At 54.4% G+C, this 27405-nt stretch overlaps 1 protein-coding gene across 3 annotated transcripts; it reads right to left on the bottom strand.

The window, feature by feature from the left end:
* TOP3B (DNA topoisomerase III beta) lies at positions 1-26956 on the bottom strand. Of its 3 annotated transcripts, XM_033234044.1 has the most exons (19): positions 26641-26698; positions 19612-19779; positions 18305-18436; positions 16552-16658; positions 15189-15263; positions 14305-14386; positions 13564-13760; positions 11731-11887; positions 10715-10828; positions 8438-8528; positions 7078-7232; positions 6840-6945; positions 5661-5807; positions 5341-5514; positions 3238-3366; positions 2504-2653; positions 2105-2205; positions 1468-1669; positions 1-564 (listed from the first exon to the last, which is right to left on the bottom strand). In XM_033234044.1, the coding sequence occupies exons 7-19, from the start codon at positions 13734-13736 to the stop codon at positions 83-85; spliced, it is 2181 nt and encodes a 726-aa protein (XP_033089935.1). In that variant the 5' UTR covers positions 13737-13760; positions 14305-14386; positions 15189-15263; positions 16552-16658; positions 18305-18436; positions 19612-19779; positions 26641-26698; the 3' UTR covers positions 1-82. The 3 variants fall into 3 exon arrangements, with proteins under 3 accessions (XP_033089935.1, XP_033089933.1, XP_033089934.1); XM_033234042.1 differs by lacking the exon at positions 14305-14386 and having other exon boundaries at positions 26641-26956; XM_033234043.1 differs by lacking the exons at positions 14305-14386; positions 18305-18436; positions 19612-19779 and having other exon boundaries at positions 83-564; positions 26641-26730.
* Positions 26957-27405: the final 449 nt, after the last annotated feature.

Here is a 27405-nt window from a genome sequence, read left to right as displayed (position 1 = left end):
AAGATAAAATGCATTTTAATAGTTTGAAGTGCCATGAGGTGTCTGCATGGCACTACAGCCTGGGTGAGGGAGGACAGGGCCATCATACAAAGTAGGCGGCCAGGGCTGACATCTTGTCCTTGGGCCGTCTGGGGTTGGGCTTCCCAGGGGGCCTCCTGGCCCGGCCCCGCCCTCGACCCTGCCTTCTCCCTGGCCCACCACGGTGCATGGGGTGGCAGGAGGCCGCATGCTTCAGCTCCACCAGCTCCTGGAAGACGGGGTCACAGAAGACACAGCCCATGTGCTGCGTCTCGTCACCCGGGAGTGGGGACTTGGCCTTGTTGAAGTCCACGTCAAGCAAGGCGGCCTCACAGACACTGCAGGTGTCGGCAGACACCCGCACGCGATGGGCGTTCTCGAAGCAGTGCGCTACCACGCTGCACTTGTTGCAGGCCACCTTCCACTTGGGGCCCGAGGTGGGGTCCAGCACCAGCACGCCGCTCTCGCATTCCACACACTGGCCGATGCCCAGCATGCTCAGCGAGTGCTGGCAGGAGGGGTGCGTACACTCGTTGCAGCCCATGCCTGGTGGGAGAGGGGAGCCCCGTAAAGGCATGCCCACTGTGCCCACCTGCCCTCTGCGGCCTGCTCCCAATGCCTCAAGCTCCTGGATCCTTTGTCCCAGCAGAAGGAACTCTTCTTGGCCTCGCTCTTGGGGACAGCCTTGCTCATGCTTTGGCTCCTGGCTGCCAGTACCCCTGTTTTTTGCTTATCTGAAACCTCCTCAACTTTCAAGGCCCCTTGCTGGTGCCATCCCAGTGGGTTTCAGTCGACTCCATCCCTGCTTTGCTTTGCTGCCACAGCTCGTTACTGGTAATGCCACATGACCCTCGTGTCACTGGGCCACATGGGACTACCCTGTCAGCTGTTCTGGAGGCAGCAGGAGAGCGGGGATGGGGGTCTCACTTTCCCGGAAGCACGGGTGCAGACTGACGCCTGAGGAGGCTCTCTGCAGAGCACACGGTGAACGTGGGCAGACACCTCACTCCTGCTGGTTCCTGGTCTGGCTTGGTGCTCTCTGTCCTGTATGCCTGGACACATGCACTCCCTCCTCCAGTAATGAGGACGAGGATGAGGATGGAGGACAGTGGTGGACGCTGACTGGGGGTGCCTGCTCACCGGGTGGGTCCCCCGACTGTTCCATCCTTTTGCTCACTCAGCTCCAGAGGGAGCACTGCACACCTGTGCCCAGGTCCTGAGGGTGGACTAGGGTTGCCTGCTCAATTCTGACACAGAGAGGGGGTGGCACCACTGCCTGAGGCCTGACCAGTGCCCTAGTTACATCCAGGGTCTCTCGTCTCAGTGCCAATGAGTGCAGGAAAGGCCAGGGTGAGGGGTCCCCTCAGAGTCCATCCTGGTGCAAGGCAGGGGTTGGCACTGAACAGAGACTGCTGTTACCCATGGATAGGAGGGAGTGGCCGCACTCACCTTTCTTCATGTCTCGGAAGGGTGGGTGGTTGTAGCAGTAGGGGCACAGTGGGTAGCTCTTGCCCCGAGAGCCTGATGACCACAGGACCAGCTCGAAGTCATCCAGAGGGCAGCGGAGCTCCTTGTAGAGCTTGATGGTGCCATTCTGGGGGAGTGTGTAGGTCTCATCACAGTGGGAGCAGTGCAGGCGGCTTGGCTTGGCCTACGGCAATGCCAGGCAGGGGGCGTGAGGGTCACTGGGGCCACCACTTGGCCTGCACCCCCACTCCTCTCATAATACAAAATATGTAACCTGTCATGCAGAACCCGTGACACACTGCCAGGCAAGGAGCATGAGTCTCTGGCCCTTGTTCCATGCATGCAGAAAAGGCAATTCTAAAATCTCTGTGCGTACGTTAATGCCCATGATGGCAAGTGGCATGGTGTTAGGGAAAAACGCACCACGTGTATTTGCGCGGCCTAATGGCTGTGTGTTCTAGGGGACATGGGGACACTGGATATTTTTTTGGCAAGGCTGCTTTATGCTCATTCTTCTGTGACAACCAGGACAAAGAACATGATTCCTGCGTGACCAGCGATAAAGCTGAGGCCTACAGGGGTGAGGTAGCTTGCCTGAGTTAGTGTTCCCTGCACCTACCTGGATGTACTTCATGAAGCGGTGGCACTTCCCACAGCGTGAGAGGGGCTTGCCTGTGGCCGCCAGTGGCGAGAAAGACACCTCCATTAATTCATCCATGCCTGCGGGCAAGCAGAGTGCAGGAGTCATCTCCCTCCCAGCCTCCAGCAGAAGGCTCCGAGTATGAAAGGGTCCCTATAGATAGTGGTTTCTACTGCCCTGTGTGTCAGGGGCGCATGCTCCTGACTGTGTGTGGTGTTACTGCACCTGCTCTTTCAACCCAGTCAGGAGGTGTCACTGCCCTCGCCTATGGAGCCCAGATCTGGGAGCTGGTCCCATGTGGGGACCTAGGTCCCCAGGTATTGGTAGCGCTGACAGAGACACCCCTCTGGTGAGGGGCAGGCCGGAGGCAGACTCTACCAGCAATGGAGTCGACAAAGTAGTGGAACTTCCTCTTGAACACGTCCAGGGTATGGCCCAGGACCTGGCGGTAGTCGGCCTTGCCCTGGGCGATCAGGTTCAGCTGCTTCTCCACTGCACTGCGGATGGTGGGGAGCACCAGCTCTGCATCTGCAAGCGGGCAGGGGGCAGATGCTGCCCTGAGCACTCGCACCCAGGGCCATGCCACCCCCTCCCAGGCAGGGCTACTGCCCTGTTCACCTCTCCCGCTCTGGCCCGTCCTCCTGGCCTCTGCCCTGCCCACCAGTCCACAGCCTCAGATGGTACCAGGCTGGCTCTTATGACCCCAGACCTTTCCTGATTTCCCACCTGGAAATCTCAGGCAGAGTGGACAGGGACGTCCTGTGGCTAGAACCACATCACAAATGAGCTCCAGGCCGCCCTCGGGCCAGTTCTATGCTCTTTCCTCTCCCCTTGGCCCCTGGGGAACCTCCAGGGAACAGGGCTGAGGCACCTTTGCCTTCCCTTTTGGTTCCCTCACATGTCTGTTCAGCCTTCAAACACACTGAGCTCCCGCTCTGGGCAGGTCCTGGGGGTCCTGGGGCAGCGCCCCTTCAGCGGGTGTTGAGGGAGTATGTGTGGGGCTGGGGGATCACTGCAGGGCAGGGGCCTGTCTGGAGCGGGCAGCAGAGCCAACGTCCAGGGAGAAGTCAGGGAGCTTCCGTGGGCCCTGGAGGCAGGACTGAGGAACTCACCAATCTTGTAGTAGCCGTGCACCAGGACGATGCCGAGGTTGGTGGGCTTGAGCCGGCGCCCACTCTCCACGGTGACGTAGTTGCGCTGGCAGATGTTGTTGATATGCACAGGGATGCTGGCATCTGTGCCTGCAATGTACAAGGCCCCAGGGTTCCTGGCCTGCCTTGGACATGCCCCATTGAACCATGTGCTGTAGCACCTGTCACGGGGCTGCTGCTCAGGCCCTCACTGCTTCTGGCCACAGGAGGGAGGGCTGTGCCCTGAGCAATCCCTGCACTGTGCTGGGCACCAACTGCATGCATTTCATGTTCTGCCTTGAGAACACAGAGGCAGCCCTCCCTGCACGGGGTGCCTACTCCTGCTTTGCGGCAGAGATGACAGGCTCAGAGGTTAAGGAACTCTCCGAGGTCACAGCGCTTATTCTGCGCCTGGTAAATGTGACTTCTATGGCTTCTCCTGCCTGGATCCTGTGGCACCCACCTGCTCCCGGAGCCAGAGCCCCATTCCACCAGAACATGGAGGTGCTTACAAGCTCACTGCAAAGCTGCCCTCCGCTAAACCTGGACAGTTCTGCCCACTTCCTGTTTCCCACCTCCTCCCTCTCTGCAATGGCCGTCACAATCCCCAGGGCAGGCTCCCAGTCCCCAGGATTCCACTCTCTCACCCAGAGGAACTTTCTTGGCAGAGGGGCGCAGCAGAGGCTGAAGCATTCTGACTATGGCAGGTGCCAGTCAGAGGGGCAGAAAGGAGGCTCGGGCTCCCCACAAGCTCACCAGCATGGGCAGGTGACACACACCTTCCCAAAGTAGCTCGGAGAGAATCTCACATGGGAAGAAACTGGCCTTCAGGGGCTAGGGAGCCTGCTGAGGGCCCATGGCTCTTGGCACGAGGCCAGCTCTGCACCCTGTGTGGCAGGCTGTGGGTGGTGTGTGCCGCTACCACCCCAAGTCTGCCAGGCACCATGACGCGTGGTGTGGGCTCCTCTGCAGTGGCTCTGGTCAGGCCCTTTTTACACACTCCTGGGGGCTCAGTCACAGGGCCACCCTGACTACTCTCCTGTTGCAAAGGTAACACCAGAGCCCTCTTCACTGTCACAAAATTGTATTGCTGATTGGGTCTGGCTCACTGGCTAGCACAGGGCTGCCAGGAGCCAGTGTCCCATCAATGAGAAAGGGCAGAGGATGCAGGGGAGCAGAGTCCACACTCCACAGTGGGCTGAGGGCTATTTCAGGACCCTGGCAGGTGTCCTGGACCCCTGAGAGGAGCAAGCCCAGAGCTCTGCTCTCCTGCCAAGGTCGCCATGGTCACCAGGACCTCAGCCTGGGGAGACATTCTCTGAGAGTCCACCTATATGACTGCTGCTGGAGCAGAGCCTGGACACAGTGGCTGTGACATCCCACAGGCCTCCAGAGCCCGTCAGCCAGGGCAGTGCCACAGGGAACAGGCAGTGCCCAGCAGCGCGAGCACCACCTGGGGAGAAGGTTCCGGCAGTGAGGCTGGCCCCCAGCATGTGAGACATCACTCATAGCCCCAGGCCTGGGGACTTGTGAGGCCACCTCTCCTATGAGGAGTATGTACTGGTGACTATACTTTTGCTTTGATAAACTCCCCTGGGCTGCCCACTTTTGTATGGAAACTTCCTGGTCATCCTTTGGGGAGCCCTGTCCCTGGGACAGGCATTTCTGTTCTCTCCCAGGGAAGCAGCTCCTGTTAGATCTCATTTCCCTGTCACCTGATTTCAGGACAGACCAGGTTGGCTCTGTGGACTCAGGAGACTGCCCATATGATTTCTATGAGTCGCTTGGCATCTGGGCCAGTCTTCAGCCTTGTGGGCGTTAGTCGGCGTGTGCACATCCCACAGTGCACGAGGGCACATCTGGGCCTTCACAGGGAAGGCCAGGTCCTGAATGCAGGCCTCAGGAGGGGATGCCAGCTGTGGACCTGCCTGGCTGGCCACACACTGGGTCACCAGTTTCCAGACACCAGCCTGTGGACGGGTGCTGGGCTGGGCACACAGGGGTGGTGGGGCAGCTTTGTAAGAAGACTCAAAGCCTGGGTACTGGAGACGGAGCCGGCTCTGGGGCCTGGCCAGGCACACCCACCGATGCCATGCTTCTCCATGAGCGTGATGAGCTCAGCCTCTGTCAGGTAGTCGGGCGGGCTCGTCTGCTTCTCCAGCATCTTCACCTCACCCACAGGGAAGGTGTCGCCCCGCTGGCAAGTGGGCAGGCTCTCCTCCAAGGGCACGCTCTGCCAGGGCATGATCTCCGTGAAGCCTGGAGAGACATGCGCCACCACTCAGGGTCCCTAGCCTGGGTGGCTTGGGCCTCAGACCCTGGGCCTCCCATCCCCAGACACGATGTAGAATGTTTGTTTTGTCTGCCCGTGAAGGCGAGGAGGAAAGCTGGGCCCGCGGTGTGACCTGGGGAGAGGACGGTCTTCCCGGAGCAGGTGAAGAGCTCGGGCCCGATCCTGAAGGAGATGGTGCTCTGCAGGTACTTGCAGTCGTGGCTGACCGTGGCGATGAAGTGTCTGGTGATGTACTCATAGAGCCGCCACGCGTCACCCCCTGCAATAGGCCAGGGCTAGTCAGCTGGGAGCCAGCTGGGGGCTCTGGCTGTGAGGAGCCCCCAGTACTCTTGCTCAAGCAGCAAGGTCCTGCTTACAGAGCCGCTGTGTGAGACATGCTGCAAATCCCGGGGAAGGAGGAAAGAAAATGTGCAGGAAGGTCGGGCGCGGTGGCTCATGCCTGTAATCCCAGCACTCTGGGAGGCTAAGGTGGATGGATCACTTGAGGTCAGGAGTTTGAGATCAGCCTGGCCAACATGGTGAAACCCCGTTTCTACTAAAAATACAAAGAAATTAGTTGGGTGTGGTGGTGGACGCCTGTAATCCCAGCTACTCAGGGGGCTGAGGTAGGGTGAACTGGTTGAACCTGGGAGGCAGAAGTTGCAGTGAGCCGAGATCGGGCCACTGCACTCCAGCCTGGGTGACAGAGCAAGACTCTACCTCAAAAAAAGAAAAAAAAAAAGAAAGAAAATGCAGAGGAAAGGAACACAAGCCTCCGTACCTCAGTGGTTCCTTTCTGGCTGCAGCTCCCACCACCCTGCCCGACCTCCTGCCCCTGCTTCTGGCGGAACTGCTCTTCAGGCGTTGGCCTGTCCTTCCACTGTCTCGTGACATGACACCATTGCTTCAAACTCAGACTGTCCACAAGTGGCCCCTGTCTCTATTTGCACTGCTTTTCCTTCCTCATTTGCCTTCTCCTGGCACTCGGACCACTGGTACCACCTTAGGCCAGCTGGGAGGTAGGAGGTGTACCACCCCCTCCCCCATGCCACCACTCTCTGGCTTGGTTTCATTCATGTCCCCTGTTGTGTCTGCCCCTCGCCTCCCTGCACCAGCAGCTGCTGCCACCTCTTCACTCCTGTCCTGGCCCCACAGTAATGGAGTTCATCTTCCAGGTGGCTCCCCATCCCCACAGCCAGGGCAGGCAGAGGCTAAAGGAGCCCCTACATTGCCAACAGGGCCTGCAGCCTTCACTGTTGCAGGTTGCCTTTCCCTCCCTGGAAGCACGCCGCGTATGGGGTGACAGCGGTACCTAATTCGGCCTCTGTAGCAGACTTCATGGGGGTGATGGGGGGATGGTCACCAGCGTCGTGGCCTTTCCTCGGGCGGTTGATACCTTCTGCTAACAACCGCTTCACCTGAGGGAGAGAAGACAGAATAGAGTCTGCAGCAGGGCTCGGCTGCCTGCCTAGGTTCAGCTGAAGTACCAGACCTGGTCCCAAGGCCTCAGTGACACAGACACATGCTGGGGCCGGCCTGGCTCCACTCACCGTGTCGGCCCAGTAGGGGTGGTTGGCCTGCTGCCGCAGAGAGCCCTTCAGGTCAAAGTTCTCAGGGTAGTGGGTGGTCTCTGTCCGTGGGTAGCTGATGTAGCCTTGCGTGTAGAGCCGCTCGGCTGTCTGCATGGCGTGCTGCGGTCCCATGCCTGTGAGAGACAGGAGGCTCTCACAGGGCCAGGTACGTGGGGACGGCCACGTGCCTGCCCTGGCCTATGCACTGTGGCCTATGGACACAGTGGCTGTGACATCCCACAGGCCTCCAGAGCCCGTCAGCCAGGGCAGTGCCACAGGGAACAGGCAGTGCCCAGCAGCGCGAGCACCACCTGGGGAGAAGGCTCCGGCAGTGAGGCTGGCCCCCAGCATGTGAGACATCACTCATAGCTCCAGGCCTGGGGACTTGTGAGGCCACCTCTCCTATGAGGAGTGTGTACTGGTGACTACACTTTTGCTTTGATAAACTCCCCTGGGCTGCCCGTTTTTGCCGTTTGGGCTCCCCCATTGTGGCCGGCCCCTCCTTGAGGGCGAGGGTGGCTCTGAGCAGGCATGGCTGGAGTGCAGAACTGCTGGCCGGGTGGACACCTGTGCCACACAGCCTTGTCTGAGGCTGAATCCTACACCCAGGATGGGCCTGATGGGAAACGCCGCTCACTCTACCCCGCAGTGCATCCTCACGGGGCTCATGGCCATGGGGATGAGACATGGCCTTCAGAGCACCACTCCCCATGCACTGGCCATGGAGCCATAACCACGCCTCAGGGCTGGCTGATGACAGAGCTCCACGCAGCCCCATTTTGAGCCCTTGGGTGTTTTTGTCCTCATAGCACTTTGGGGCCACTGAGAGGGGCTTGTCCTGCTACTCCCTGACCGGCAGAGGCTGGCGCTTAGCTAGCAACCACTCCCAGCATTGCTGCCCTCTGAGGACGCTGGAGCCACCACTCTGAGAGGACACTGCCAATAGTTCCCTGCGGGGGGAGGCACCAATGCCTAGGGGCTGACAGCTGCCAGAGACCACCAGCTTTCCAGACACCCTCCTTGCTACTAAGGAGAAAAGGCTGAGGAGACGAGGCTGAGGGGCAATGTTCACACCAGTTCCTTGAAGGCGACATCTGGCTGAAGCCTCTCCCCTCAGCAGGGATAGCTGCTCAGAGACTTGGGATGTCCCCTCAGGTGGTGACCAACTTTACCACCTTTACAACCTAAGGAGAAGTGAAATCCTCATGAGGCTCAGATCCCCTCGAAGCCTCGGGTACCACGCTGCATCCCTGGGCACTCGCTGCTCCAGGCTGAACCTGCCTCCATGAACCTGCCTCAAGATGCCTTCTGGCGACTTGAGAGAAATATCCCTACATACCCAGAGAAGAGCTGGCCACACGCAGCATCTCCACGGTGTTCAGGGCCAGGGGCCTCTGCTTGGCCTTTTCTTTCCTGCTTGTGGCCTCCACCTGGAAGACAGGACAGTCAATGATTTGGAGGAGGATGAAGACACCACCATAGAGGGAATCAAGATGTGTGGATGAAGGGTCTGATTTCATTCATTTGGTCTCCCTGTTTCTCCAACTCATTCTTCCCAACAGTCTAAAGACTTGATTGAGTATTTATTCAGGACCAGGAAGGGAAAAAGAATAAAAATAATTAAAAAAAAAAAATTTTGGCTGGGTGCTCACGCCTGTAATCCCAGCACTTTGGGAGGGTCACCTTCAGGCGGGTGGATCACCTGAGGTCAGGAGTTTGAGACCAGCCTGACCAACATGGTGAAACCCCGTCTCTACTAAAAATACAAAAATTAGCTGGGCATGGTGGAATGTGCCTGTAATCCAAGCTACTCATGAGGCTGAGGCAGGAGAATTGTTTGAACCCAGGAGGTGAACGTTGCAGTGAGCTGAGACCACACTATTGCACTCCAGCCTGGGTGACAGAGGAAAACCCCATCTCAGAACAAACAAACAAACCTTTTTTTTTTTTTTTAAGAGACAGGGTCCTGCTCTGTCACCCAGGCTGGAGTGCAGTGGCACCATCAGAGCTTACTGTAGCCTTGAACTCCTAGGTCAAGCGATCCTCCTGCCTCAGCCTCCTGAATAGTTGAAACCACAGGCATACATCATCATGTCTGACCAATTTTTTTTTTTTCAATTTCTTGTACAGACAGGGTCTTGCTATGTTGCCTAGGCTAGTCTTAATCCTCTCGCCTCAGCTTCTCAAAGTGCTAGATTACAGGCATGTGCCACCATGTCCGGCTACTTTTTAAATTATTTTTTTTAGAGAGAGGGTCTCCCTGTGTTGGGCAGTCTGGTCTCAAACTCCTGGCCACAAGTGATTGAATATTCTTTTCTGGAGACTTTTCTAGTGAAAGAGAAAACCTGGAAGATTGAGGAGTCAGAGGGCTGCAGATGGAAATCCTACAGAAGCTGGCATCAGCCAAGCTACAGGGATGGCAAGTGGGGCCCGTCCCAGGGGAAGTGCTGCTCCTTGCTGTGGGGAAGGCTGCTGCCTGCCCCTGCTAGTATTGCTACCTCTTCTGCTTTTTCAAGAGAAGCTGGAAGGCAGAATTTTAGTATGAAATCTCATAATTTTTAAGTGCTGGTAACTATTCGGGAATTTGTGTAAACACCATACAGGTTAGTGGGGTGTATCCGTGAGTTGTGCTTGGTTGGGGTCCTACCACTACCTCTGCTGAACACTTGTTGGAAGAGACAACTCTTTGTTTTGCCTGTGGCAAAAACAATCCAAACAACTCAACTCCAGGCCCTTGCCCTTGTCAATCCCAAGTAGGCTGGTCATGGCAATGCCTTCTGCATTCCAGACCGACAGATGTGGGTGGCCAGTTGTTATGTGCAGCAGTGAAGCTGGGCTCCCCGGCGTGAGGCCTGGAGGTGGTAACAGTGTCTCTGCAGGAATGTGATCAATGCTGACAGCCTGGAGCAGCTTTAGAAGTCTCAGATGCCTGAGACGATGGCATGGCGGGCAACAGGGCACTCAAGGAACGCTGGAGAAGGACAAGGAGAAGGTGGCTAAGGAGGCCAGGCTGTGTTTCGATGGATCTGGTAGCTGTCACGCCTGTAGCATGTTTACTTCAATAGCCACAGACGTGGCCCCACCCGTGCAGCCCGGTCACCTCGCCCTTTTTCTAACAGCCAAGCAGCATGTCCTTTCAATTCATGGGAACCCTGAGTAAGAAACATAATCCCATAAAAGCACACAAGCTGATTGAAATTGGAATCCCAAGCCTATCCCCTGCTAGCTGTGACCTTGGACAAGTTCATCAATTTGCACGCAGGTCCCTCAACAGTTGTTAGCTTGAATCTCTGTGTGAGATGGAGTCCTGCCACACAGAGGTACTGCCTAGTGGGTCACGTGGAAAGGGGAGAGTGGAAGGGGTCTGACAAGGTCACAGGCGTGGACAGTGCTTGGTATGAAGCGGGCATGCAGTACACTGTGGCTATTGCATTGGGCAGAAATATCTTAGGAGTATATGGGGGAGTAACCTTTCGGCTTTCCAAAAAGATGTCTGTGTTTTAGAAAGGGGGAGGAAGACATGGCCTAGGATCACAGGCTGTTCCTCCAGCGGGAGGCATCCAAGGGCCACCCTCACCTAAGGCAACTGTGATAGGTGTGGGTGGAGCAGGCGCACCTGGGCTTCCTTCTCCAGCTTTGTCATGTTTAAAAACATCTGTGCAATCTCCCGGTCGAACACTCTTACTCGGTCCCAGTCCAAAAGGAGAGATCTGTCTTTGTCAGTGTTAACCTGCAGGAAAAAGCATAAAGTGTGAACGCACAAGAAAAAGTCTCCAGGTGAGCCCAACGCCAGGAAGAACCAGGACAGATGAAGCTGTTCCTTGTCTGGGAGCAAAATAGCCCTGGCTCTAATGGCTCACAGCTGCACCTGTTCAGGCGGGCAGATACACAGGCTGACATCTGGCCCTCTCCACCCCGTGCCCTGAAACCAGGCAGTCAGTCTCAGGAAGGCAGCCCGAAGCTGAGGCTGATGTGTCCTTAAGAAGCACATGAGCCCCTACTTCTCACACCACCCCTGCCTATCCCCAGTGCCTGGCCGGTGGTAGGTATGGCCACCACTGGTGTCCCAAGCCCCATGTCAGCCAGAGTAGCTCCAAGACAGGGTCTCACTGTGTTGCTAGGCTGGAGTGCGGTGGCACAATCGTAGCTCACTGTAGCCTTGGACTCCTGGCCTCAAGCAATCCTTTTGCCTCAGCCTCCCAGGCTGTTGGGATTACAGACATCAGTGACTGTGCCTAGCTGTATTAAGTCTTACAGTGAGCTTCCATGGAAGTTTTTATTTGAAGAAAGGGTTCCAGGAATTTTAAAAAGTTTGAAAGTCAGTGGCCTCAGTCCAGTGCTTGGACCTGACCACTGCAGCCACTGATTCATGTGGGGTGACCTCACCCTGCACTGCCAGAGCTGAACTCGTTCCAACTTATCCAGATTCAGCACATACAGGCCCAGTCTCTTCCCACTGTCCCCATGAAGGCTGGGGTCCCTCAGCCCTGGGCACCACAGACCATTTCCAGGTATAGCTGTCCACAGTTCTGCCCTTAGCCCGGGGCCTGCCGGCTGATGATGATGGAAGACTCTCAGAATCCGTGCCCCAAACCCAGAAAGCCCCAGCATGCATAGAGAAAGGCAAGGAACCTTGGCCTGCAGCACCCAGTAGGTCTCTGGTTTGAAGGACTGGATTTTATCATGTCTCTCCACGCAGAATCCCAGGGTTGGAGTCTGACACGGCCCAAAGGAGATGAGAGAGCTGTCTAAATCACCGTATTTCCCCTGGAAATATTTAGTCTGAAACCTGGAGGGAGTGGAGAGAAAGATATTTTGGTCACTGATTCACTCAAGACACTATTATGGCCACCCATGTGAGTCCAGCCCAAGGCCAGGGGTGGTGCATGAGGGAGGTGGCACCAGGTAGTGTCCCCGCTTAGAAGCCAGTGGGAGCAGAGTGGGCATAGCCTTAGGGAGGATTCATGTGTGTACACGGGTGACAGAGTCAGTGAGAGAGTAGACAGAGGTTTCTACTGTCTTGGGCCAGGGAGCCTTCTATTCTGTTCTATCTACCGCACACTCTCCTCAGGACCCAAAAGCACGGACACACTTTATCAAGCAGGGCATAGGTGATCTCTGCCAGCTAAATAAACAGTTTTCTTTAGGTCTTTTTGGTTTTTGTAGAGACAGGGTCTTGCTGTGTTGCCTAGCAGGAATGCATTAATGGGGATTCACAGATCATTGCAGCCTTGAACTCCTGGGCTCAAGTGATCCTCCCACCTCAGCCTCCCAAGTAACTGGGACTACAGGCTCATGCCACCACACCCAGCTAATAAAAACAAAATGTTTGGACAGGCACAGTGGCTCATACCTGTAATCCCAGCATTTTGGGAGGCTGAGGCAGGCGGATCATCTGAGGTCAGGAGTTTGAGACCAGCCTGGCCAACATGGTGAAACCCCATCTCTACTAAAAGTATAAAAATTAGCCAGGAGTGGTGGCGCACGCCTGTAATCCCAGCTAGTCAGGAGGCTGAGGCATGAGAATCACTTGAACCCAGGAGGCAGAGGTTGTGAGTGGGCCGAGATTGTGCCACTGCACTCCAGCCTGGGTGACAGAGTGAGACTCTGTCTCAAAAATCAAACAAACAAAAAAATACATTTTTTTTTTTTTTTTTTGAGACGGAGTCTCGCTCTGTCGCCCAGGCTGGAGTGCAGTGGCCAGATCTCAGCTCACTGCAAGCTCCGCCTCCCGGGTTCCCGCCATTCTCCTGCCTCAGCCTCCGGAGTAGCTGGGACTACAGGCGCCCGCCACCGCGCCCGGCTAGTTTTTTTGTATTTTTTTAGTAGAGACGGGGTTTCACCGTCTTAGCCAGGATGGTCTCGATCTCCTGACCTCGTGATCCGCCCGTCTCAGCCTCCCAAAGTGCTGGGATTACAGGCTTGAGCCACCGCGCCCGGCCCAAAAATACATTTTTGTTTAGCCTGGGTGCAGTGGCTCCCATCTGTAATTCCAGCACTTTGGGAGGCCAAGGTGGGTGGATTGCTTGAGCTTAGGAGTTTGAGACCAGCCTGGGCAATACAGTGAAACCCTGTCTCTACAAAATACACAAAAATTAGCCAGGCATAGTGGTGCACACCTGTAGCGCCTGTAGTGGAAGGCTCAGATAGGAGGATCTCTTGAGCCTGGGAGGCAGAGGTTGCAGTGAGCTGAGATTGTGCCACTGCATTCCAGCCTAGGCAACAGAGCAAGACTCTGTCTCAAAAAAATAATTTTTTTTCAAGCAATCCTCCCATCCTGGCCTCTAAGTGCAGGGATTACAGGTGTGAGCCACTGTGCCCGGCCTTCTTCAGGGTTGGTGAAATCCCCTGTTGCTCGTCCTGGCTCTGGGAGGCCTAGGGGCCCCCAAGGGGGACCAGTAGAGGCAGGTCTCTGGCTGAGGGAGAGTGAGGGTGTGCTCAGGACTCCGTGGGTGTGGCCAGCACCTGGTGAATGCACAGCCGATTCGCAGGTCCAGTTCCTGGCGAGCATCCACTGAGAGCGCCTCGTTGTGGTCAGGCTCACCCAGGCAGGCCATGGCATTACAGATGTCTGTGTCCGTGATAGAGCTAAACCTGGCCCGGAACACGGTCTTCTCACCACCATGGGCCTTGTTCATGACAGGCAGAACAGCATCAAGAACCTGGGGGTGGGGAGTGGCCAGCTGTGACCCACCTCCCAGATCCCTGCCACAGCTCCCCACCCCACTGTGAAGCCTGGCTCCTTCCAGGAAAGAACACGTGTGCTCAGCCCCTCTCCTGCCCCTGCCAGACCCTCCTCTATCCCCCGGCTTTCCCGAAGCCCTGGGCACTCCACAACACCCCACCACACGACTTCCTTTACTCCCATCTAGAAACATATTAGAACACTCACTCCCTTCTTACTCCCGCCCTCTCTCTTCTAATCCTCGGCTTTCATCCCCACCAAATCAGGAAATGCTACTGCCAAGTACACGAGGGACCTCTTTGTCCCCAGACCCATCCCACATGACCCGATTCCCTGCCTTCTAGGAGGGAGGGCTTGGAGGGGTGGGTGGAAATTTTAAGAGGCTGAAGAAAAGACAGGGAAGGAGAAAAGAATGAAGGCGAAAGGAAATGGGCAAGAGCAGGAAGGCCACGGGTGGTCCCAGCTTGTGGTGGGGGCAGCTCGGGCTAAAGCACAGCAGGGGTCCTGGAGCCGAGACTCACTAGGAAGGCCGTGCAGTGGGACTAGGGTCGCCGCCGGAGCCTGTCCACGCAGCTTCCTTACTGGGAATAAGTGGCTTCATTTCTGAAGGGAGAAAGCCCCATGAGCTGCCCCCATTCTCCACTCCCAGATGCAAAGGCCCCCAGGGAGGAGCCGCCCTGCAGGGGAGGAGGGAATCTGGGAAGAGACAGAGTGTGATCGCATTTGCTGAGGGTGCTGTACTGCAATGCCAGGTGCCTAAGCTCTGTCTCACTGACCAGCTCTTGAGCCACAGGCGAGAGCTGGGGGTACAGGAGCACAGGGGCGACCCATAGGGAACAACAGCCTGAAGGGCACCAAGTGAGACCAGCAGGCATGGCCACTGTGAGGGCATCATGGCCAGGGCAAGCATGGGGCATAGGGTGTGCACAGGGAGCTGCCACCTGCTTCTCTGCAGGGCTCCCGGGGTTGGCTGGAGGCGGGAGGCATCCTGGGTGGGGCAGGAGATGAGCAGAGCGAGGCCTGCAAAAGGAGCTCAGTGTTGAGGTCAGGAATCAGCCAGCATCAACCCAAGGTCCCTGAGAAGTCACGCTGGGCACAGGATGCTGAACACCAAGCTGCCCCATGACAGTCCCATTCTGAAACCTGCATCCACCCAATTTTGCCCCTCCTATGTTCACTCATACTGTGCGGCCCCAGCAAGCAGAGGCACAACTGACCACCTTTAATACAGCCTATGCAGTTAAAAACATCTATGGAATTCAAAATAAAGGGAGGTGAGAGGTGTTTTTAAACCAGTACAGTTTACTCCCTCCTTTGGCCCCAGGAATGGTGTGACTGCTGGTGTCAGTTTGGGGCTGGCGTCAGAAAGGCCAAAAATGAGGACCAAACTGAGCCTCATACTCACCTCAAAGCAGATGTTCTCCCCTTCCTTGTCGCAGTCCAGCCACAGCACGATGTAGTCGCAGCCTCTGCCCTCCACCTGCCACATAGCACACGTTCACATGCACCTGCTGCAGACCCAGCCCGTGCCACCTGCCCCGTGCTCCTATCCAGGACAGGGCTTGGTCCCAGGCCCTGAACCTCAGCTAGGAGGACTGGTACCTGGGCTGGGTAAGGAGCTGGCTGTGCTAAGGCTGGCTCAACCAACAGAAAAGAATTGAATTTATAATTGATGTTTTTTGGACCAAAAAAAAAAAAAAAGTGTAAGTGCAACATGATCTGAAACCCCAAAACTGCCCAGAAAAAGGGTTCCAATGAAATAACCCTAAATGAAAACAGCAGTTGTCTTGGGTAATATGATCATGAGTAATTTTTTTGTCTTTCTTTTTTTTTTTTTTTTTTTTTTGAGATGGAGTCTCGCTCTGTCACCCAGGCTGGAGTGCAGTGGCCGGATCTCAGCTCACTGCAAGCTCCGCCTCCCGGGTTCACGCCATTCTCCTGCCTCAGCCTCCCGAGTAGCTGGGACTACAGGCGCCCGCCACCTCGCCCGGCTAGTTTTTTATATTTTTAGTAGAGACGGGGTTTCACCGTGTTAGCCAGGATGGTCTTGATCTCCTGACCTTGTGATCCGCCCGTCTCGGCCTCCCAAAGTGCTGGGATTACAGGCTTGAGCCACCGCGCCCGGCCATTTTTTTGTCTTTCTACTTATCTGCACTTTCTAATTTTCCATAATCTGTATGCATTTGTTTTACAATTAAGGGGAAAAAAACCCCAGCCAAACAAGCTATTTTTTTTTTTTTTTTTTTGAGATGCAGTCTCGCTCTGTCGCTCAGACTGGAGTGCAGTGGCGCGATCTCGGTTCACTGCAAGCTCCGCCCCCCGGGGTCACACCATTCTCCTGCCTCAGCCTCCCGAGTAGCTGGGACTACAGGTGCACGCCACCACACCTGGCTAATTTTTTGTATTTTTAGTGGAGACGGGGTTTCACCGTGTTAGCCAGGATGGTCTTGATCTCCTGACCTCATGATCCGCCCACCTTGGCCTCCCAAAGTGCTGGGATTACAGGCGTTAAGCCACCGTACCCGGCCCAAACAAGCTATTTTAAAAGCAGAAGGCCTGCTCTCCAGGACTGAGGGTTGGCAATGGCAACAGCCTTGTGTGTTGGGGGTGCCTGCAGGTGCCTCGTGGGCCAGCAGGGGGCACTCAGAGAAAGAGCTAGCAAAGGCCCCCCTGTCCAAGGGGGATTAGGACTCAAGCAAGGGTGGCCAAGGACAGCTGTGGAGGGTGGGGAGCCCGGGTGTGCTCATGCCCAGGCCAGCCCCACGCACCTGCAGGAACTTCACCATGTTCAGCTTGGGGTTAGCTTCTTTCTTCTCCGTGGGAGCTTGGCTGAACAGTTCTGCGGGGTCCACTTTGTCCCATTTGTTGTATTTTCCTACAAACCAGTCACAGTGACATTGAGTCACACCTCACAGTTCACAAGGGCTCAACCTCCGAGACCATCATAACCCCAGGACGATGTTGGTTTCTTCCCACAAATGAGGAGGGGAAAGTTTGGAGAACAATTTGCCCAGGGTCATCATGATGATCAGAGGCAGAGCCTGGATGTGGGTTCAGGCCTCTGGTAACCCCCTCCCATCCAGCCTCCTTTCTGCTCGGCTGCTGAGCTGACACCACACTCCGGCCAACCACAGGAGCCAAGCAAGCCCTCTGGGGGCTGCCGCTCTGGCCTCACTTCCGGGACTTTCCCTGTGGCTGGGAGCATCATTCCTGGGCTGGCTCTCTTTGCCTGAGCACTGGACCCCACCACTGGTGTCTTCATTGACACTTCCAACCTGAGTTTCTGGAACTCCATCCTTCTACCCAGCACTCTGTGGGGGCACACATGTGCGCAGTCATTCCTGTTAAAGGACCCATCTTTTTGAGCCTCATGCCCAGCACATTCACCTACTCATCTACAGAGGCCCAGTTCTTGCATGCTCAGCTGTCTGGCTTTCTTTTAGGCCCATTTCTTTTTTTTCTGAGACGGGGTCTCCCTCTGTCATCCAGGATAAAGTACAGTGATACGATCATGGCTAACTGCAGTCTCAACCTCCCAGCCTCAATCCATCTTCCCACCTCAGCCTCCCAAGACTACAGGTGCGCACCACCACGTCGGCTGATTTAAAAAGATTTTTTTTTTTTTTGTAGAGACAGGGGTCTCACTATGTTGTCTAGACTGGTCTTGAACTCCTGAGCTCAAGCGATCCACCTAGGCCCCATTTCTTGCATCCTGGGAGAATGGGGTCAGACAGAGCCAAATTCAAATCCCAGCTCCCCACCTGCCAGCTGGAGATAAAACTTGGGGTCCAAATGCTCAGCCACACAACTCAGTCACCATCCTTGTCATCACTGTCATCAATGAGCAGCAAGAACAAGGGCTGAGGCTTTGCCATGTGCCAGGCCCTGTGCCGAGTGCTCTGCCCTCACTGTCACACTGAATCCTTACAGTCTTGGGAAGAAGATGGCATTGCTGTGAGACCCATTTCACTATGAGAAGCGTAAACTCACAGAGGCTGTCAGTACCCTCGTCTCCAGCCAGTGAGCCGGCAGAGCAGGGGGAAGAGCCTGGATCAGACTCTTGCCAACCACACGGCCCCATACCTACACCCAGCAGGTCACTAATACCAGCACTTCCAAGGTAATTGCTAACAGTAACAATACAGGAATGACAACGACAGCCACCAAATGACCGACAGACGATGGTCAACTCGGCAACAGCAGCAGCCTTCTCTCAAATGCCTGCACAGGTCAAGCCCTTCCTAAGATAGGTGCCGCCACTTTGTCTACATAGGACGGTGCACAGGGAATGCAGTAACTAGGGGGTACTGCTATGATGGGGACCCAGGGCTGAGCTCCAGAGCCTGGGTTCTGGGTACCGCACCCAGGGACCCTCTCATCACCACTCCATGATCTGCTGGCCTTATGACTCATGGAGTTGGGACAAACTTCCCTGCCTAGAGGAATCTCCTGGCTTCAACTGGACCCTGGCCAGTGCCATGCAGAACTCCCTTCTGTAGGATGGAGGGTAGAGGGGCTTACCCAGGAAATCCAGGGTCATCACGTGACCACAGACAGACGTCATCTTGAAGCGCACTGGCTGGCCAGCAAAGGTCCCAGTGTACTCGTGGACTGAACAGGCCCCGTTCAGCCCTTTATGTGAGGACAGGCTCCCTGGGGATGAGGAAGCACAAAGTGACTGGCTGCTTCAGCTGAGCTGAAGACACTGTGGAGACCCCGGCCTGGATGCCACCTCCCAGAGGGCCAGAGACCTTCCTCAGAATGGTGAGTGACAGCATTCTGCAGACTGCTGAGGGTAATTGGGCACTAAGAGATGGGACGGCACTCAGTGAAAACAGCATCTGCCAACAACCTAGCACAGAGCACTCTTGATGCAGAACCCCAGGCTGCCAGGAGCCAGGGGCAAGAAGGCAGGGGTGGGCTCTTTCTTTGTATTTATGTTTTCACTCTTCAATTCCGTTTTTGTCTCACTTCATTGAAACGTTATTCGTTTACTAAAATGGGACTCTAGATCTACTCTAGGTTACCAGGGACCTTCTAATTATTGAATTCTCACCCTCTCTACTGACCACATTCAGCCGTACTTTCTCAGGTTCTGGGCACCGGGCACCAGGCACCACTTTTGGGCCTCCTGTCCTCTGCGGACCATGCCTTCTCAGCTGAATGAGGGTCTCTTCCCCCCTCAACTGCTGGACCAAGGGGAGGTCAGGTAGGTGCCTGTCATTGCTGGGTACCCAGCATCCAAAACTCTTCCTATTTGGAGGGAATTCAAAGATGGGGGGAAACAGCACCCTACCAACCACCCCAGTGGCCAGAGTTGGGGGTGAGTGGCAGACATTCCCTCTCCAGCTCCCTGGTGTCTCAGTAGTGTCTGTGGCCACAGCTCAGTCCATTGGCTACTCTGGAGTGACGTGAGGTCCACAGGACAGTGGGAGTATCCAGGGGTGATAATGCCTGGGGCATAGCCTCATCAGACCTCAACTGGGGTGTGGTCCTGGCTGTGTCTCCTTCCTTCCAGGTCTGGTTTCTGCTACCTGTACCTAACAGCCCTGCCAGGCCTGGCATATGGACAATGACTGTCCTTCCACTTCACTGTAAGCTGTGCCTTGTGCCTTTTGGGAACCCCAGCTTTGGCACACTGCCAGGAATGGAAGCAAATGCACCCCACTGTGACATACTGAGATGCTTCATTACCACCTGGTGACCCGAACCAAATCTACCCCAGCCAGGGTGGAGTCACATTAGGAAAAAGAGATGTCCTGTAACACATAAACGGCCGTGCTTACAGACCAAAGCAAGAAAGCTTGCGCAGGGCTGGTTTCTCCTACCTCTAGACAGGATTTTGGCAATTGACTGTGCCAAGGACGGCTTTTCGGCAACCATGAGCACAGTCTTCATCTTGTCTCAGCCCTTTACGCTCCAGTTTCGGGGTACTGGCAGTGAAAAAGTTTAGACTCCACTCTTCTGCAGCACAGCACTATTATCAATGCTGACCCCTAAAGAGAAGAAAAGACACTCAGGATAGCAATGCTGTCAAAAGAACCTATACCACTACAAGGAAACTCACTTTAACAAAGAAAAAACAAGACCAACCTGAGGCAAGAAGAAGAAAAATTAGGGAATTAGGGACACTTGAAGACATCTGAGATAAAAAAACAAAAACAAAAACAAAAACAAAAACAAAACTACCAGGTCAACTGAAGTGGCTAAGATGATCCTGAGAATCTGGCTCCTTAGGTCAATTTGATTCCTAGATCCATGCTAGGAAGATGCCGGGACCTGGGGATCTCCAGTGATGGGTCAGGCCAGGTGGATGCCTGGCCCTCCTCTCTGGACTGGCTCTTCCACCTACAGGTGGACTCACCTGGAGAGAGGAACCATCATGGCCGAGAGCAGCACCACCCCCTCAGCTAAGCACTTGGATGCCCTGGGACACTTTACAAAATGCAGATGTTCAGGCTGGGCTCCCCAGGTCCTTCTGATCCATGATGGGCCTGAGACCCTCTGGCTAGTCGGTCCAGCACCAAGCAGACATCAGGGCTCTGTCACATCTATCTCCTACCTATTCCACTGCACCTTTTGCTTTGCAGGCCATGCTCTGGCCAAATTAAATCAAATATCATCATCTAAGCAAACACTCACTTGAAGCCTCTATGCCTGCGCTCCCCTGCCTGAGAGAAAGCTCCACCAGGCCTGGAGGGTGCAGCTGGACGGCCCACAGGCCCAGCTCAAGTCTCCCAACACCACTGGCAGGATAAGTCAGCCCTCCTGTGCCCACGGCTCTTGGGCTAGGTGACCATTCCAACCCACTCACATTATGCCATCATCAGCGACTACCTCACCCCCGAAATAGGACATGATGGGCTTTGTTCTGAATCACTATTGGTCTTTGCAACAGCTTTCTGTGCCTGATACATGACATTCAATACCTGCTAGCCAAGTAAAACAAAACCACATGAACCCTTTTTGTTTTTTCAATCATTTAAATGTAGCACTGATGTTTATAAACATAGCATTGTATTAAAAAAAGAAAAAAAGACTTGTATTGAGACAACTGGGAAACCTGCTGGGAAAAAAAATAAAGTTAGACTCCCTGTTTCCTAACTCCCACTAAAACCGATTCCAGATCTAGCAAAGGTTTGAGTAGAAACAATGAAACCAGAAAAATATTAGGAAAAACATGTGCTTTTAAAATAAATCTCATGAGCCGGGTGTGGTAGCACATGCCTATAGTGTCAGCCACTCAGGAGGCTGAGACAAGAGGATCACTTGCTTGAGGCCAGGAGTTCAAGGCTGTTGTGTGCCATGACTACACCTGCAGATAGAACAGCCACTTCACTGCAGCCTGGGTGACAGCAAGACCCTGTCTCAAAAAAAAATAAAAGCAAAATAAAATAATCTCAGCATGAAGAAAAACAACCACCTAGATGGGCATGGTGGCTCACGCCTGTAATTCCAGCACTTTGGGAGGCCGAGGTGGGCGGATCACTCGAGGTTAGGAATTTCAAACCAGCCTGGCCAACATGGCAAAACCCTGCCTCTAATAAAAATATAAAAATTAGCCAGGTGTGGTAGTGGGTGCCTTTACTCCCAGCTACTTGAGAGGCTGAGGCATGAGAATTGCTCGAACTCAGGAAGCGGAGGTTGCAGTGAGCCGAGATCATGCCATTGCACTCCAGCCTGTGCAGTAGAGTGAGACTCCATCTCAAAAAAAGAAAAGAAAAGAAAAAAAAAGAAAAAAGAAAAAGAAAAGAAAAGAAAAACAACCACGTAAATACCTTTGTGGCATCATGTCCAACAACACTCACGGAAGAAACTCAGAACTATAATGAGCTTGTGCTTATCATATAGGGAGAGACTCAAAGTCGTTGCACACACAGCAGACGAGGGTATGGGGAAGCTAAATGGGAACAACCTCTATGTGCAGCAATTCAGCGATCCCTCTCAAAGTACAAGTGCACATCCCAGCAATTCCACTCCTCAGAATGAACGTAATAGTCCAGTTATTTATTGAGCATCTACTACATGCTTGGCCTAGTCCAGGATTCAGGGAACACAGCACAAAGCAACATCAGGTCCTGCCTTCCCAGAACGCGTGCTGTAGTATGGGAGCAAGGGAGGGACAGGGCAGGGCTGGGTGACACCTGGGAGAAGAGTCCAGGCAGGAGCAGGGTAGGTGAGGTCCTTGGGAAGGAGATGGCTAGGCACAGCGGCTCGTGGGGCTGAGGGAGGGAGCAGGTGTGTAGAATGTGAGTCTGCTCTAGGGTGCTGGGAGGCAGCACAGGGTTTGTATAGGTGTGGGATAATCTGACTTCAAGTGTTAAAGGGACGTCTCTGGCTGCCACATAGAAGAGGATGACTGGGCCCTGGGTAGCAGTGGTGGAGGCTGTGAGGGAAGTCAGAGTCTAGGCAGACCTAGGATGGGAGGGACATGGGAGAGGGAGGGGAAGGTGAGTCAAGAATGATCTGAGGCAGGGGCTGGGCATGGGCTCACACCTGCCAAGGGCTCACATTTGTAATCCTAGTGCTTTGGGAGGTCAAGGCAAGAGGACCACTTGAGGCCAGGAGTTTGAGAAGAGCCTGGTTAACACAGTGAGACCTCGTCTTTACAAAAAAGCAAAAGGGACAACCCACAGCTTTGGCTTAGGGATGACAGGAAGGGAGACTTCAGGTGTGTTAAATGTGACCTGCCCATTGGACAGCCTGGGTGGCCTGGAGGAGGTGGCAGCAATGTGGAAGAAGGCTAGGCTGGGGGTCGGGAGATGAGGAGCTAGCAGGGTGAGTCAGGAGGGGTAGGGTCCCGAAAGCCACCAGAAAGAGCACTTCAGGGCAGTCATCAGCACCTGTGGGACCCTGACAGGCCAGGTGAGATGGCAGCTGAGACCTGACCATAGGGTCTGGCAAACTGAGAGCCTTGGGTAACCCTGATGGGGCCATCTGGTGAGTGATAGAGATGAAAACTGCATGGGGTGAGCTCAACAAAACCTGGGAGAGGGGAGAAGGCTGGTGCGCTGTCCCTTTTTGTTTTAGGATGGTGGCTGTGCCAGCATGTTCTCCACTGATGGGACTGCTCCAGCGAGAAGGAAAAGAGAAGCTGCGTGCAGGACGGGAAGGAACTGCGGGAGTGATGGCCTTGGGAGGGCGAGGGGCAAGAGAGGCAGTCAGTCAGCATCCAGGCGGTGCAGAGCTGCCACAGGGCTGCACTTCTCTTGGTGGAGGAGGAGGCATGGTATGGCTATCCACTGAGGGAGAACAGGGGGTGACACTGCGGGCAGGCCCACAGCAGAGGAAGCACTGGATTTAGTTAGATGGGAGAGTTCAGGTGAGTAGGAGGGAGAGGGAGTAGGGCAGGGTTCTAGGGGAGAGATTACGATGACAGAACCTGACTCTGAGCTGGGTGAAGAGAGAGGTGAGGGTTGGGGAGGGTCCACAGAGGGTGTGCTCTGTGGGGTCCAGGAAGCGAGGCACTAGAGCAGGAAGCGAGAGTCAAAGAAGCAACTCCCAGGGGGTGGGAGGCTCAAACAGGAATTACAGAGGGGCCCGGGGTTGGCATGCTGACCCAGGGAGGGCAAGGGCTGTGAGACAGGTGCAGAGTGAAGTCACCCGGGGAGAGTCACAGGAGTCAGTGGTGGGCCCTGGCAAGACTGTCCATGTGGACTCTGAGTCCCCAGGAGGCAGGACAGGGCAGTGCTGGAGTGGACTCAGGCTGGGCACGGTGGTGCCTGTGACGAACCACATCACTGGGGAGTTCTCTGCAGCATTATCAATCATGATAAAAGATTAGAAACAAGCTGATGTCTGTCAACAGGGAGGTGGTTAAATAAAAGCATGGCATTCTCTGGCCAGGCGCGGTGGCTCACGCCTATAATCCCAGCACTTTGCGAGGCCAAGGCGGGTAGATCACGAGGTCAGGAGATGGAGATTATCCTGACTAACACGGTGAAACCCCATCTCTACTAAAAATACAAAAAATTAGCTGGGCTCCGTGGCGGGCGCCTGTAGTCCCAGCTACTCGGGAGGCTGAGGCAGGAGAATGGCGTGAACCCGGGAGGCGGAGCTTGCAGTGAGCCAAGATTGTGCCACTGCCCTCCAGTCTGGGTGACTCTGTCTCAAAAAAAAAAAAAAAGCATGGCATTCTCTACAGTGGAGCATCTGGCAGCATTAGAAAGGAAAGCATCTGCTTGGTACATACTAACGTGGATCAGATCACTGAGATAAATCATGCTAAGAAAGCTGGGCACGTAACAATGTGTAAAGAGCACTGCCATCTGTGATCACACATACGTGCGCACACGTGTGCATTTGATTATGAAGAGGCAATATGTCTGGATGGAACATAAAACAAACAGTCCAAGCAGTCACCTGGAGTGGGTGTTAGGGCCTGGAGGTCAGGGCTAGGGAGGCCTCACCACATTCTCTTTTGTACCTTTTACATTTAGCACCTGGACACAAGTGACTGAGGGACAAGAATTAAGACAGGGGACTTTAAAATAAAATAAAACCAGAAAAATAAAGGAGGGTTGGAAAGGGCATTGTTCAGAAAGGATGCCAAAGGAACCTCCTTCACTAAAGGGGCTTCTGCTGCTCGTCATGCTGTGCAGGGGAAGAAGTCTGAGGTTGGCCTTGGGCTGTCAACCTTGTTCCCCACTTAAGAGATCACAGGACCACAGTGAAATCAGTAAGCTTGACCAGAAAGCTGCCCCAAATAAAATGACAATTTGCTTTTTTCCTCAAAATAAGTAAGTGGATGTTTCCCCTAAATACACAACCATCCCAGAGTGAAAGAGCCGAGGCCTTGTGGAATGATGGCACTGTCTGCAGATGCGATCTCCAGCCCATGACAGCTCCAGCTGCATCTCCCACGGCTCTGCTGCACACCCACCTTTCCTCCCCATGTGCCAGCAGGCTTCGGCCTAGGCCACTTTTCCCCCTTAGTCTACTTGCTCTGACCCTGGCCCCTCCCCCTCCTGAAGACTGCATCTGGCATCAGCCATCTGTCTCTCCCACAATTGTCAGGTTCATTGCCATATTTCTGGCACCCAGCATGCATTAAATGTCTGCTGAGTGAATGAATGAACAACCAAGGTGGTTGTGAGTGGCCTCTGCTCTCTGTTCTGGGGAAGTTTTGATTCTACCAAAATCAGAGGCCCAGAAGTGAGGTTTAAAAGAGACCTAGGTACTCCCCTTCCCTCACCCTGGGAAGCCAGAGGCCAAAAGGGAAAACTCGCAGCAGAGGCGGATTGTTCTGTGAGGGTGTGAGTTTCCCATCTCTTCCAAAGTAGGAAGTTTTGTCTTAAAATGTTTCCTCAGATTTTCTCATGTCTATGCCACAGAGTAGCCAGCAATTATGTATGACATAACGAGGACACACCAGGGACCAGGCAGTCCTGCCAGCATCCTAGGCAGGGACTGTGGGGTCAGAGAGACCAGATTTCCAGTGGCTGGACTTGGTTGTTCTAGATCCCGTGCCCCAAGCCTGATCCTGCCCTGCCTCTGTGAGCATTCTGATGGAACAGCAGCCCAGCTTTGCTTCCCTGAAGCACTCACCACTACACCTGGTACAGCCTTCATCTACTTATTTGGCTCGTCTTACAGCTTCTAGAATGTAAGTAAGCAGCACGAGAACAGGGGTTTTGCTTTCTTCATTCTCATGGTAAACAGACGGTGAGCAAATACTTTGGGAGGCTGAGGCAGGTGGATCACCTGAGGTCAGCAGTTCAAGACCAGCCTGGCCAACATGGTGAAGCCCGGTCTCGACTAAAAATACAAAAATTAGCTGGGCGTGGTGGCGCGTGCCTATAATCCCAGCTACTCAGGTGGCTGAGGCAGGAGAATCACTTGAACCCACGGGGCGGAGGTTGCAGTGAGCCGAGATCGCACCACTGCACTCCAGCCTGGGCGACAAAGTGAGACTCGGTCTGAAACAAAACAAACACAAGAAAAGAAACAAGCAGATTTAGCTTGGGAGTAGGCCTAGCAGTGGTCTGAATAGCATTAAAATTCCTAGGATTTACTACCTCAGTAACTTTACCAAATATTTCTAGAATCAGGAAAAGAGGGAAACAACCATTTCTTGAGCTCCTCCTTTGTACTAGGCACACCATAGTTACAAACACGATTCAGTCTTGCCAACAACCCCATAAGGCAGGTGTTGTACTTTTTTAAAACCGTGAGTAAATGGAGGTTCAGAACAATTCACACTAGTGTCAGGTGACCTTGGCAAAGGAATCCCAGGACTGGCTAGCCATCAAGACCAAGTTAGGCTGGCCTCTCAGGTCCTGTTTCCAAAGGTGAGAAGATAAAAAGGCAAGACGAGGAACATCTTACCTTTCACTTCTGCGAGAAATTATTGCCCCTGGATTCCAGCTAATTTGTTCACAAAAGTACCCTACTTCATTTTCAGATAACAGGTCAGAGAACCTGGGTGCCCTCAAAACCCATCCAGGGCCTAGGGGGCGGCGAGTGGAAGCTGCCTGGGCGTGTACTGCACCGATCTGGGCCCCGGCGGCTGCACAGCCTCCCTCAGCCTCAGTTTCCCTACATGTGAGACTGGGACAGCAGACCTCACCTGAAATTGCTGTGGGAGGGTTCGGAAAAAAAAAGTATTAACCACAGCGCCTGCTCCCTGCAGGCACAGGGCGGGCCCATCTCCACCTCCCTGAACCCCTACAGCAAGCCCCGCGGGAGAGGATCAACCCCGCCAGGGAAGAGGCAACAAGAATGCAGAGCCCGGTCCGGGCCCTCTCCCGAGCTCGCAGGTCCTCCGCCGGCCTACGTTGAGGAAACAAGCCAGAAAAAGGCCTGCGCTTCCCGCCTTTTTGAGCCGCCCGGCGAGGGGCCCATAGCCCGCCGCTCACCCGCAGCTACACCTCGCATCCAGCTCCGGTCCTTGCTCCCGGGGCGGCCACCGGCAACCCCTTCTTCCGGGTCCAGCCGCTTCTGGAGTCCCCGCGTCCGGTGTGCCAGCGTCTACCCTCCGGCTTCGGCGGGTCGGCGTTCTTAGGTTCCGTGGCTCGAGGATTCCAGGAGCACCCCAGGAAGCGAGCGGCACTTCCACGCCGCGGACCGCAGGGGTCCCCGAGCCCCGCACCCAGATTCCTCCCCCCGACGGAGAGACAATCACGACAATTATCATTACAATGATTATGAAAACTGGCTTGAAAACATCTTTGCTGTTAATAATTAAAATAATAAAAATGTACCGATGTGTGTATGGCAAGTTCTTTCGATGCTGTAAAAAAATCTGTGGAATGAATGAATGATCTGTGTAAAACATCTGGAAGACGAATTCTAAAATTAAGTTATTTATTTATTTATTTTGAGACAGAGTTTTACTCTTGTTGCCCAAGCTGGAGTGCAGCGGTGTGATCTCGGCTCACTGCAACCTCCGCCTCCCGGGTTCAAGCATTTCGCCTGCCTCAGCCTCCTAAGTAGCTGGGATTACAGGCACATGCCACAAGGCCCTGCTAATTTATGTGTGTGTGTATATATATATGTGTGTGTGTGTGTATGTGTATGTGGGTGTGTGTGTATATATATATTTTTTGAGGTGGAGTCTGACTCTGTTGCCCAGGCTGGAGTGCAGTAGTGCAATCTTGGCTCACTGCAACCTCTGCCTCATG

Source organism: Trachypithecus francoisi, unplaced genomic scaffold, assembly GCF_009764315.1.
Source record: "Trachypithecus francoisi isolate TF-2019V2 unplaced genomic scaffold, Tfra_2.0 Lachesis_group14, whole genome shotgun sequence".
Taxonomy (NCBI): Eukaryota; Metazoa; Chordata; class Mammalia; order Primates; family Cercopithecidae; genus Trachypithecus; species Trachypithecus francoisi.
Note: the sequence above shows the minus strand (reverse complement) of the source record. Positions and strands in the feature narration are given on the sequence as shown.

Bases quoted from the DNA above. Each gene is read 5' to 3' on its own strand.
- TOP3B (XM_033234042.1), bottom strand. From the start codon at position 19,681: ATGAAGACTGTGCTCATGGTTGCCGAAAAGCCGTCCTTGGCACAGTCA. The intron at 18,437-19,611 runs GTAGGAGAAACC...CCTCATCCCCAG, and splicing joins TGCCAAAATCCTGTCTAGAG to GGAGCCTGTCCTCACATAAA. The intron at 5,515-5,660 runs GTCACACCGCGG...ATGTCTCTCCAG, and splicing joins GAAGACCGTCCTCTCCCCAG to GCTTCACGGAGATCATGCCC.